Source organism: Grammomys surdaster, unplaced genomic scaffold (assembly GCF_004785775.1).
Source record: "Grammomys surdaster isolate TR1022 unplaced genomic scaffold, NIH_TR_1.0 171, whole genome shotgun sequence".
NCBI lineage: Eukaryota > Metazoa > Chordata > Mammalia > Rodentia > Muridae > Grammomys > Grammomys surdaster.
In genome coordinates, this window is record NW_021604619.1 from 2949558 (window position 1) to 2963457 (window position 13900).

Genomic DNA, 13900 nt, shown 5'->3' on the forward strand with positions numbered 1-13900 from the left:
TCTCTCTCTCTCTCTCTCTCTCTCTTTCTCTCTCCCTCTCTCTCTTCTCTCTTTACATATCGTGTGTGTGTGTGTGTGTGTATGTGTGTGTGTGTTTAAATTCACAGATGTCATCATATTTTTCAATAAGAGATGAAATTGCTATCCAGTTGGCTCAAACAGATGGTTAGGTTTATTTTCTCTTTGATATCGTCACCAGAGTGCATGGCCTCTAGTCAGCTGATACACAGAAGAGGCCAAGGTTCACTGCTAAAATGAACATTTGGAAAAGCATTGATGAGTTCAGGGCTTGGAAGTGAACGTCATGAGCCTCAGAACGCACACAGTCATACGTGGGCTATTTTAACAGGGAATAGTGCTGCAGTGAAATGTCTTGTCATCGGCTTCATTCAACAGACCAAGTGTGCTTTAGGTACCAGCTTCCTTTGAGAGGTGGTCATGCTTTATATCGCACACAGTGACATCTTACTTTTGCTCTTTGTAACAGAACGAGAGGTGGAGAAATAAAAGGGAAGGACCAGGATAAACAAGAGGAGCCAAATGCAGTAGTAAGTTTTTGTGATGTTTTCAGGGTGGTCATTTGCCTGTTATGACTATTATCTGACCTAACCTGTAGCTGATTAGAAGGAAAATACCAGGGTTAGAGGTAGGGGAAAAAAAAGGACTGAATTATATGTGACAGAATTTCCATCTTCAATGAAAAAAAAAAGTATTCTTGTGTTCACAGCATGGTTGAAATTGAGCAGTCTACAATCAAAATTTTTTTCTCTCTCTTGGCAAACAACTCTATGGTCTGTCTATTTAAAGACTAAAAATGACAAGCTAAAGAGGAAGTCATCTTTGTAATAATTATTTGAATCATTTCATCACATTAAAACAACCAACCACCCACAACCACCCACAACCACCACCACCACCACCACCACCAACAACAACAACAACAAAACCAAGCAGAAAGCTAACTACTGCAGATAAAACCACACACACATAGGATTTAACAGAAGGGAACAGTGACCACCCACCTTCTCTCATTTCCACCTGCCGACTGTCTCTCATGTAAGTCCTTTATGTGATAAAGGCTCCCACCCCAATCCTTTTCTGAAACTGTGCTTTCAGTTCCGTTATATTTATTGAACACATCCAGCTTTCTGGTTGGGAAGTTCTTGTCTATTGACCTCCTATGGCTAGTTCCTTCTTGAATCCTGTCATTGACCAGAGAGATACCACCTCAGGTTACCCTGACCAGAAGAACATCTCTTTTATTTCTTATCCCATTAATCACTCTATTCCCATAGAGATCTACACATTATGCTGACATTGTTTTGTTTCTTATTTAATTTTTATTAACTCCTGCTATATGCTCCCTTCCCTACACTAGAGTACAACAAGTAAGGCAGAGACCTCTACACTGCTACAGAGTTTGCTACACTGCTGTTTTGAATCACTGTATATACATTGTATGTGGTAGTGCTTAGAAGATAATTACATTAATCCCTCTTCACCTGCAGAGAATAAACCTGAGAAACGTAGTCCATGCCAAGCAACCATTAAGGTCAGGGAAACTATAACTTAACATTTTTCCCATTTAAACTAAATGTTTAACTAATGTCCTGTATAAGCTAAATGTTCACCCTTCATACGCGCCTTGGAAGTTTGAACTACAAAGCAGAATGGGAAGTATTTGTTTCTTTGTATGATCAAAAAACAAATAGAAGATTTGTTTTTACTGTTAATCCTAGAAATCTGGGCATTCAATGTCTCTTTGGCATTTTAGAAGCAGCTTCACCACCAATGAGATTTTGAGGCTGTCATTAAGGGAGTGCTGTTGAAATATCACTTCGTGATATTGTGGTGGTCAATCTGGTAGTGCAATGACTCCTGGGTAGGTGCTATGTGGAAACTGGATTCAGGGGGTAAGGAGGTGATTTTCAACCCCAAAGAAGGCAGAATTAGACAGTGTGAGATTTCATTAAAATTGGGGGTATGACTGAAAACTTGTAAATAATTTATTTCTGGAATTTGCTTCACATTTCTGGGCCATGGTTGAACACAGGTTACCGAAACCACAGAGAATGAAGTCACAGCTAAGAGACTACTGTTGAAAATGAGTTAAAATTTTCACCCTAAATTTTCTCGTGTAATTGCTTCACCTGATGTTAAATCGGACACACACGTTACCACAGTATGATGATTCTTGCTTTAAGGGTAAAAGAAATTATTTGACAGTGATGTCAAATTAATGCATAAATGAGATGGACTTACATATTTAAAACCAGACTGTTGGCCTGGAAAATAGGCATTTTTTTTTTCAGTGAGCTCCACAAAGTTAATAGCTAATATCAGCGTTTTACCATACATGGGCATTCTAGAGAACCCATTGCTGGGGCTGAATTTTCAACTGAAGAATGTATGAAGCTAACGTTAAAAGCTATCGTTGATGGGATGCTATTTATATTTAAAGTAAAATAAAAGCCTAAAGTGCCACAAATCATGAAATTCACATTTGAATGAAAATTCAAAAATTATATTCACTCATAATTAAACCACAAACGTGTAAAAACAATGTCCGCATCTGAACTCTGAGAAGTGTCTTTGCCTAGAAAATTTTCCAGTGGAAGCAGTAGAGGGCGCTGCTGGCCCACATTATATATTTCTTGATTTTTTTTTTTCAAACTCAATTGCTCTGCATTCAAATGTGACATATTTGAGCCCACTGATGAATTCTCACACCACAATAATAAAACAGCGCACAGAAACAATGCCAGAAAGAGAATAAAGATGGTTTAAACGCATTCCTGCGATAGAAAGAATAACAACACATTTTAGAGTTCACGCGGCTTTTAATCAATGCTCCTCACAGAAATGATACAGGAGAAGCAGAACTAACGTCACAGGGCTGGGTTGTTACATGCTTCCCTTAATGGCTCATTAACTTCTCTGGCTTTCCTTCCTACTCCAGCGTATTTCCACAGCTTTCCAATCATTCCGAAGGAAACTAAGAACTAAAATTCTTACAGACAAACGAAGGCTTCCCGAGCGTTCTGGCTTCCCAAGTTTTGTCATAGTAACATAAGGTCAGTATTTTCCATTGCATACGCAGATAAGATCACCAGAAAGCTGTTTTGGAAATATGTTTTTGTTGGAGTCTAAGGAGGTCACAAGTAATAAAATACAATGTCTCAGTCGTGGGCAAACCCGCTCCATAAGCCTGAACGCAACTGTGAAGGGGTTGGGGGAGAAAACATACCCTCGAATTCCTCGTTTTAGCTGTGACTTGGAAATAATTTCTCTGTCTCTTCAAGAGTAGATTTACATATATAGAATAAGTATTCAACCCGTAGAGTGATGATTTAAGCAAGTAAAGGGTAGATCTTACGTTTTTGTTGACTGCACAAAAATGGGAAACTCAACAAGAGGAAAACCACGTGGTTCCTATTCTAATGTAGGGCAATCTCCTCTACTGACATTGCAAATGGATGTTCAGAACAATACTAACAGATTTGTGTACATACAGCAGAAAGTTCCTATACGCACATGGCAGCTCGTCCTCCTAGCCACCTCTAGAAGTGGGTGGGGCAAGCGCTATGATTTCATATTTACAGAGAGAGCAGTGTCACGCCCAGCGTTCAGAAAGGGTGCCTGGGAGGTTGGCATCCCACACACCCTGTGCTACCTTGCTTTCCTATGAGGTGGGTGCCATGAATCTCCATAGAAAAGTCAAACAATTTTTGTATGTGATCTTTAAGAAAGGCCAGTCTGTATCAGATCACAACCTGGAAGTCCTCAAGCACGATGAAGGTAGGTTTGGGACTCAAATCCCGAGTCTGAATTCGGGGTTCCCATCATATACTTCTGGCTTCTGGAAAGTTGCCGGATATTTGTAAGGACCACGTATCCTGTTGTAAAAGGAGGGTTTTTTCAGCTTCCTGAGGTCGTTCTAGGATTCCATAAGACACTGGAAATGGCTTCGAACATAAAGCTAATGCTGTAATAAACCTTCCTGGTTTTATTGCATCTCTTTCTTTTTCTGTTGGACTTATTTCTTTCACGAGGGAGTTTAGAGTTCTTCTACATTGTCTCTCTGAGAAACTGTTCTCAATTATAATCTTAGCCCATCTCTAGGTACTACTCACTTCAGATATCTTTGCTTATGGTTTCTTTCTGCTGTTGTTTAATGGGCCCTCTAAATTTTATGTACTGGAAATGTAATCACTAAATTCATAGTTAACAGTGTTTGGAGGTGGCTGGCATTTTGAGGATGTAATTACTATCAGATGAGACCATGAGTGTGAGGTTCTCATGAGACGAGCAGTGGCTTTTGTTAGATGCAGGAGGGAATCCGGGTGCCTCTATTATGCTACTGTTCAAGAACTCTTGCCAAATGGCTGTACTGTGCTCTTGGATTTTACAGGTTCTAGGTCCATGACATGGTAAAAACTCAAACCCTTATGGGTATGGAGCATCCTTTTCCAGCATCTCGGCTGATAAGTGTAGCCCTTATGCCTCAACACGGAAACTTCTCTTTGCAACAGATGGAGACCATTACAGAAAACAACCACCAGTCAAAGTATAGATGGAGCCTAGTCCCATAGATATCTCTACAGGACAACTCCCATAAGTAAGTCTCAGGGATCGTCGTGAAAAGGGGTTAGAAAGCCTGCGTGAGCCAGAGGAAGAGTCTGCAGGGAGACTGTTTCTTTGAGGAATATCAGAAACTACACCCATAAAGTCTCACTGCACATCACACAACTGCTGAAGCATGAGCTGAATTAGGAGGACACATAGCAACCACAGACGTGTCAACTTGGACAGGGAAAGAGCACAGGCCTCAACACAGAACTATACACTACAAAGGAATGCTGATAAAAAAAGAAAAAGCTTTCTCTGGTGAAGAGCACACCAATTGGTTATCCAATACCAAAGGATCAGCCCTGAAAATATACATAGAAGTATCATTATAGAGACCAAGCAGGTTATATTTAGGACTGTATATGTCTATATGTGTATATGTATATATATAATATACATGTACATATGCATATGTGTATATAATAATAATTAATGAAAAAATGTGAGGGAGTTGATCTGATATTGCTTCTATTCAATTATTAAATTATGTATCCCAAGATTCGGTTGATTCAGTACCAGCAGATTCTTATGTATACCAGCTTTTGTTCCCCTGATTGGTTAGTAAAGATGCCTACAGCTTGGGCTGGACAGAAGAGAGGGGGCAGAGTGAAGGCTCCCAGGCTTGGGATCTCAAGCATGAACCATGATGAGGGAGAGAGAGGAAGAAGGAAGAAGTCGCCATGGGGTAGGTGGACTGGAGTTCATGGCCATGAGGGCCAGCCTGTGGGAGTGGGAGTGGCCCAGGCAGAATATGGCAAGTGTTGATATGTGCCCAGCTCTGAGGCTTTAAGGCTTACTATAAATCTAAAGATTTTTGTGCCTTTCATTTGGGAACTCTATGGTCTAAGAGGGTAACAACTCCTAACAGACATTTGAAGACAACAAGAGGGTGTAGCAAACTCCACAAATAATAATTACCACAACAAAGAAAAACCAGGTATTTGAAAGTGAGCAGGGAGGGGCATATGGGAGGATTTGAAAGGAAGGAAAGGGAAGAGGAAAATGATATATTAATCTAAAAAATCAAAGGATAAGTTGGCAAAAGTCATTTAGGAAATTTGGAAGCATTTACCTCTGTACTGATAGATCTGCTGTTTGACAGGAAACTGTCCAAAATCATTTTTAAAAATGTATTCAGCGAAAAGGAACATAGTTAACCCTGGCAACTGAGCAAGCCAGTGCTTGAGTCAATAAGAAGCATGCCTCTGTTGTTTCTGCTTGAGTTCATACCCTGACTTTTCTTTGATTGTAACCTGAAGGTGTAAGGCAAATAAGCCCTTTCCCAAGACGCCTTTAGTCAGAGTGACTTATCACAGTAACAGGAAAGCAAATATGAATAGTCAATATCTCCTTCTAGAATTTTGTTCCCCTCCCCCAGGATATTTAATTTTCTTACAATGTTAGTTATTATGGTTTTTGGATATCGTCCTTTCCAGGTATATTCTTTCCAGATACATTCTCTTCCAAGTGCACGTGCACACACCCACCCACGCACAAATGTAAACACACAGCTCATTAGCTGACTCTAAAGTTGTAGGAAATGATTCATTCAAAATGACTTGTCTTTTGATGTAACAATTTAAAGAAGTGAGAGAATAAGTTTGGCCCTGGAACAAAGAATCTCAGGTCAAGAACGGACTAAAGCAGTTCAATTACATTGAGTTGCCTCAAGTACTCAGAGACTTTACCTCAGTCTCTACTCCTTTGTCTTCATTGACGTTCCACTGAAGAACAACACTGACTTTGACTGAGAGAACATCTCTAAGCCCTAAAGGGAAGAATGTTCTCAAGAGGATATTGAGTCAAGTACCCCATTATCAAAGGCTTGCCTAAAGCCTCCTGAAGATTTCCATTCCTGGGACCTCCGATAATCAAATTGGCTAATGTATTTTTTTTAAATAACCATCTAAATATAATGCTATAAATGTTTCAGCTCTTCATTCATTTGAGGGATATATTGTACAAACAGTATTTCATAAGAGGTAAAGTTAATTGTTTTATTTGTTTTATTTTTTTCTTTCTATATTTGAAGTTGTCACGAACACTTCCTTCACATGCTTGCTTTAGGAATGGCACAAGCTGAGACACTGGGGTGACCCAAATACCATGTCAAATCTCAAACAGAAGAATTTTAGTGCCCGCCCACCCTTTCTCTTAGCTGCCTTATTCCCTGTCATGAAGTAGGGCTCGTGTAAAGCATGCTTTCATGCTGGAAAAGACAGAAAAAAATAAAAATAGACTAGACTGTTCCTGTCTACCTTACACTCTATATGGAAATCAAATATAAATTAGCTCCGCGGGACAGCCAAGTAGCGATCACAGATACCCTGCAGAGACTTCAGAAGCAATAAATAGCTAGAGTTGGTCTTGCTTGCTCTCAGCCATCTGCTTTCACTAATGTTGCTAGAGTGACCATCAGTGAAATCTGGCCCAGGCCCTCCATGGTGTAAGCCCTCTGTTTACTTTCCTAGCTTTCCACAGGGTTTGCCAGGACCCTGGAAAGGTCTGACTGCATCCCTGTTGGCCTCTGGCTAGGCCTCAGCTGTCTGTGGCAGGGCATCCACCTCTACCCATCAGAGGCTTTACATTCTGAGTGTTTCTTCACACTGTTTTCTTTCCTGGGGGACAGGAGTGGGGTGGGATGGGTATGCATGTGGAATGGAAACAGGGTGTGGAAGGGTGGTGTGTGTGGGTGTGTATGTGTGTGTGGGGTGATGGGGTGGTGTGCTGTGTGTGGGGGGGTGAGGGGTGGGATATGGGTGGGATGGGGGTAGGGTATGTGTGCTGTGGGTGGGGGTGTGAGGTGTGCCATGTCAGGGGGTGTAGGGGTGTAAGATGGGATGGAGACGAGCTGTGGTGTGTGTGTGTGTGGTGATGTGTATGTAGGGGGAGAGATAGCCAGCTTGCTCCTTCCCCTGTTCTGTTTGGTTTATTTCTCAATCTCTAACGTTTCAACCTTTATTCTTTGTCATGAATTCCAGCAGGAAACCAACTGTGTTATCTTCATTGAATTCTCTTCTGCACCCCACATTTCTCTGATCTGAACTCAAATCTCCTAAAAGAAAAGCAAGGGCAGGGTCGTAGACAGTTTTTCAAGTCCAGTTCCAGTTAAGCATTTAGTAGGACCCCAAATAGATATTTGTGAAACCCTTGGACAGTGTGAGATGGGTACAATTAGATTTTTTTTCTTTTGATGAGGTATGTGTTCAAAAATGTTAGTTATGGTGACCTTGAAAAGATTCGCTGTGAATAACTCTCTTCATTTCTAGTCCTTTGGGAAATAGCAGTTCTTTTTCAGAAGGACGTTATATTGTAGAAAAAGAATATGTTCGTTGACAGAAAAGCACAGGGAACCAATTACAGGACTTACTTTTCTTTCCAATGTTGTTCTCAACTAGACGGTGAGTGAGTTAAGTACAGGCCGTCAGTTTATCTTATGATGAGAAACCCCTCAAACTGTTGAAAACTGACTGTACCCCAGGATGGTGTTTGTATGAATAGAAAGATTTTTAGTCATTTAGGGGAATCGAAGTTTCCACAAATCACAATTACCAAGCTGAAATGAACCAGTGGCTCAGGCCACTGTTTTCTCCTTAAGCGAATGCTGACCTATGTATAAACCCTTTTATAGTCTACATCACTTTTTTTCTTTTTTTCTTAGTCTAACAAATTGGCTATTTATTATATTAAAAAGTTCATAAACCATCTTTATTCCCATTGCAAGATTTAATGAGCACTCTGAATCAGAAACAGAGCTGAGTGTAAATGCTGATCTTTAAAATATGCCCATCCCTCCTCCAAACACGTTAGCAATACACCGAAACCTGTGGAGCCGAGAACTCTAAATCCTTTCTAGTGGTCACCTATTTCTTAATCTTCTGGCTCTTCAGAAAAGATATCTATCAGTAGTTGGGAGTTTCTCCAGATTCCAGCGTATTTGTTTCAGGCATTTGGCCAACTTTACATGCCTTCATCATTTAAATTCCTTCTCAGAGACACTTGAAGCCATGTCAAATGTTTAGAAATGACAGAAAGGATTCCCTTTGCCTGTTAGTGTGCCCTCACTTAATTTCTTCAAAACACAAAATAATTACTGAAAATTTTATAAAGTGTTTGTAAAAAAAAAAAAAAAAGCAGGAAAGCTGATACCTGCCCAATTCCATTCAGGCCCTCTTGGGCTTGTTTGTTTGTTTATTTTTGTAATCGATGTTAATCAACACCAACACACTTCTGATAGCCCAACCCACTTGCACGGACAAAGGGAAATAAAATGAAAGAGGCAGAAGCAGGTTTTATTTTTGCCATGGGACTATGGCCTATTTACTCACGGGTGGTCCTGGAGGTCCTGGATTTCCTGGGGGTCCTGTTTTCCCTCGTCTTCCCTTGAAACCAAAAGAAAATAGAGTATAAGTATTGTGATCTAATTTCATTTTAACACAACAATATTTAGCAGGAATATGGAAGACAATATAAAATGTTAAGAAACAACTCGAAGTGCACAGGGCTCTTTGACATCCATGAATTCTGAAGCTGTGGGCCAGTTTTACACGGCCACGGTGGGAAACACACTCCCTGCGATGAGCTGATTCTAACTACTCTTGACCCATGCAGTCTATCTTGACACTCCAGCAGTATCAGGACAGTACGTAAAAGATAACTTAAGACCGCCATTTTGTATGGTTACTGGAGTTTCAGCTCAAATAAAAAGTGCAATTTGGTGAAATAATCAATGTTTTTCAGTGGCTGGAGGGATGGTTCAATGGTTATGAGCCCTGGCTGCTCTTTGAGAAAACCCAGGTCCAGTTTCCAGGACATACATGACCTCTTAAAATTGGCAGCTCAGAATACCAATGTTCTGTAATACTCAGAGCAACAAAACAAAAGCTGGTTGATAGACCTCCGAAACAGACATGCCAGGTTTCAACACACTAAAACAATTAGAAAGTGTACAGTCAATACAATTTACATTAAATACTGTAGAAGAAACAAAAATAATTTTATCTTGACAATTAAAAGAGCCTTAACACATGCACTAACACTTGTTTGAAATCTAGATCCTGTCCCAACTTTATCTCTTGCTAACATAACATCATAGAGAACTGCAGCTAACTTCCAAATATGTCTCTGAAAATGTCCAGAACCAGCCTTCCAAAGGAAGACTGTTATTTCTAATATTGGATTGATTTCTAGACTAGTCCTTGATTGAGTCCAAATAACTTGTCACATTTAAGAAAAATGCAAGAGTTATTATAACTTCTCTATTTGATTCTCTATTCCACAAGGTTTAAAGTCTTGAGGCAAGGCAGCTTGTCCCATCTGGGCTAGAACAGGGAAATAGGCTCAGATATTTTGGCCATCCTGATAAGCCCTTAGAAATAGTGATCACAGGAGTGATCATGGAACATTTTTATTGCCTTGCTTGTTCTTTTACTACTTGTGTTTATTGTCTTGCTTGTTCCTTGACTATTTGCATCTATTGTATTGATGGTTCCTCAACCTAAAATTGACCTTAATACTTGCATGTAATTAAAATGTTATAAAAGCAAAAAGGAGGAGGGGGGATGGGATAGGGGATGGGGGGGAAGAGAATGACATCTGAAATGTAAAAAATTAAATGTAAAAAATACAGTAAAATAAAGTAAAATAAAATGAAAAAAAAAAAAAACCCGGTAGCTCTGTCACTCTCTGCTAGTCTCCATGGGCACTGCAGGTACATGGTGCGTTAGAAGCCAGTGAAAGCAAAACACATTAAAAAAAAGAAAAGAGAAAAGAAAAGAAAGAAGGAAGGAAGGAAAGAAAGGAAAGGAAAAGAAAAGAAAGGAAAGGAAAGAAAAGAGAAAAGGAAAGACATATTTTGAAGTGGGTCTGAATTCTAATTTAATAGGCAGTATCCAAGGACTGAAGGACTAACTAGATTGATTAGTTAAGACTCCCGGGGGCTCAGAGCCAAGATTTTGTACTTTGGAATTGCTTGCAGTAATTCTCACATTTACTAAAATTTGAAAAGCATTGCATCAATAAGATAGTATATTCTTCCTACAGAATATGAACTAGCTCTTTCCTTCTGTCTAGATAAGTGAACTAAGTGTGTAATTCTTACGTATTAATCATTATTGTACCTCATTATGCACATTCCCAACTTTATAACCACCCGGATTACAATTGCAGGGGCCAGAAACACAGGCTTGGGCTCATATGTGTAAGAAACTACATGTCTAATATTACATAAAATAATTTAGTTACTATTATTTTTAATTTTATTATTGTATATGTGTGCATGGTAGGGTATGCATGTCACAGAGCCTATGTAGAGATCAGAGTATAACTTCCGGAGTCAGGTCTTCCCTTCAGCTTCATAAATGGCTTCCTGGGTACCCACTGGTCCTCTCTCTGGACCTAATTATTTGTTTTGGTTTTTATTTATTTGTTTGTTGTTCCAAACAGGGTTTCTCTGTGTAAACCAGGCTAGCCTCAGTCTCACAGATGTCCACATGCCTCTGCCTCCCAAGTGCTGGGATTGAAAGCGTGTGCTACCACACCCCGTCCTAGTTAAATTATTTGTTAAACAATCATTTTCTTAGAAGTGATATGTTTTGAATAAGGAATGTTTCTGAACTTATGTTTCCTAAACAGCATGATTCCACCCCATTGTTACTACAAAGAATGTAATTACCACACTGACAGGATACTTATACATATTGTGGCTCAATGGTCCTGAGACTTAAGTAAAAGCATTAGGTCTACCTTTTCAATGCTCTTGAATTGTTTGAGAGTTTTAAGCATTAAGTAACTTGTCCATGGTTTGGCCCATGGGAGGTGGCACTATTAGGAGGAGTGGTCTTGTTGGAGTAGGCGTGGCCTTGTCGGAGGAATTGCGTCACTAGGTAGGTGGGCTTTGAGGTCTCCTGTGCTCAAGCTCCACCGAGTACAGAAGAGAGATGTTTGCCTTCAGAAGATGTAGAACTCTCAGCTTCTCTAGCACCATGTCTTCCCACCATGCTGATAATGGACCGAACCTCTGAAACTGTAAGCCAGCCCCAATTAAATATTTTCCTTTGTAAGGGTTACCTTGCTTATGGTGTCTCTTCACAGCAATTAAACCCTGACTAAGACATACCAAAAGGCCCGTTTCATTCACTAATTTTATTTAGGCTTGAAGATGGGTAGGAACTTTAAATGCCAGGTGGATCTGTAGGTAAGCAAACAAATATTATGTTGTGGTTTGGAAGATAAATGTGCCCATTGCTGTGGGAGATAGGTAAAGCTCAAACTGTTAAGGACTTCTGTTTCAAACAGCTGTGTCACTCATGAACTCAAGCAGCTATGAATACTTGCGTAGACCTGTACAAGATTTAGCTGTCAACATTCTGTTGTGAAGGAGAGGCTTAATGGCTGCTGGGGGAGTAAGTTTCCCTCAGTGATGTGGCCATTGGTAAATTGTCAATACTTCCACTCCCATGCTTGTCCCATATACATACAAACAACTCTAACCAAGCACAGTAAGTCTCCTTTCTCTCCCTGTCCCTGTCCCTGTCCCCCTCCCCCTCCCCCTCCCTCTCTCTCTCTCTCTCTCTCTCTCTCTCTCTCTCTCTCTCTCTCGCTATCTTTTTTCTTTCTAAGAGATGAAAGTAGGAGAAGGATTGGTTGGGAAAAATTAGCTCAGAAGGAGGAGAACATAATAATAGAAAACGTGATCAAACATGTTTTACATGTTTTCATACATGTTTACAGACATGTATGAAATTGTCAGAGAATAAATAAAACCCAGCCTTCCCATAAATACTCCCAAATTCACACTCGTAGAAAGACAACAACAAAAAAATTAAATTACAAAAGTCATACAATTAGTGTTGTTTTCCTATGCTGTCTATTTAAGCAATATAAACTCTGGCTTTCTTTAAGGGACTGTAAGATAATATATATATATAATCTTATTATATATTTAATATGGATTATCTGTACATACATCTCCTAGTCTTGCAGTATATATTTTCTGGAAATAAATATATTTAATTTTTACTAAATGCAAGTGGGTTGCTGTTGCGGGAGGTATGAGAGAAACCGACTGGTCCAGCTACCTCTGGTCCTGTAGCCATTTTCCTGCTCTAAGTTTCCCGCTAATGGCGCCAGCCTGGGACCCATGAGACATTGGCGTGGCTGTTGCCTCCACCAGTCAGCTCCGTGGAGTTCACGGCCCTAACCATGGCTCCTGGGCCAACTCTGCAACCCCATGCGGTAGATATAACAACTAGAGTACCCGGTAGAAATAAGACTTACTGCTAAAGATTAACCAAATAGATTTATATATCAACAAATACTCAACACATAAGATGCCCACACAATTAGAATTGTTAACCCAAATTATCTAACCTTGATATGAATAACTGCTAGAGACACGAGGGTAACATCTCCTACCATCCTGTCACTCCTTCTTCCCCCTCTCTCGTTTCTTCCTCCTCTCCACTCCTAGCTCCGCCTACCTCTTCTCTATTCAATGACAGAGCTACACTGCAAATACAATGGGCAGAAAAGGTCCTGCCACAGGTTGCCTTTGAGGACTAAGCAAGACTAAAGAGTTTACTTAGAAATAGAAGCGTTGTAGTTTCCTAAATCGCAAGAATCCTAGAAATGAAACAAAAGACATCACCTAAGCAGACAATCCATTCCTTCCTCAGTCGTGCATTAAGTTTCGTTAAAACTACAGGCTCAGGTTTGTTTGCATTCTCCTTTCTTCAAAAGAGAAATGAAGATCTGTTTGGGCTGGAAGCAGGGAAGTCAGGCTATTGATCAATTTTTATCACAGAGTTTATGTTACGATAAGGCAGGTGTCAGATGCCGTAACACAACACTGATAGGGAGCAAAATGCTTCCATGCTTCTGTATGGAGGGAAAGCATCCAGACTCCCTCGTTTCTCCTCTAATTTACATGATCTGTTACACCAGCCTTGTCAGAGCCCCGCTGTGCTTGCTGTTAGAGTCGGAGAGGGCCGAATCGCTCATACATCCTTCCTTAGCGTGGACAAGCAAGGAAGATTATTTGCAAGGGTTATAAACGTGAAGGAACATATTTGTGAGGGTAACTTCAGCCAACGCATATTTTCAGCTTAAGGCCTGAGTGACTGGTAACTACCAGAAGCATATTTGAACAATTTTAAGTGTGGGCTTTACAGAGCAACACTTTTTTTTTTCTTTTTCCCTTTTAGCTGTAATACGCATAGCACAGGGAGCAAGGCAAGACCTTGGGATTTCAGGTCGCATTGCCCTGCAGAGG

At 40.2% G+C, this 13900-nt stretch overlaps 1 protein-coding gene across 1 annotated transcript in view; it reads right to left on the reverse strand.

The window, feature by feature from the left end:
* Window positions 1–13900, reverse strand: part of Col19a1 (collagen type XIX alpha 1 chain) — a 298384-nt gene that overhangs the window by 99296 nt on the left and 185188 nt on the right. Inside the window, exon 15 of the mRNA XM_028767241.1 lies at window positions 8958–9011. Coding sequence (XP_028623074.1) covers window positions 8958–9011 — 54 coding nt within the window. The remainder of the gene's footprint in view (window positions 1–8957; window positions 9012–13900) is intronic.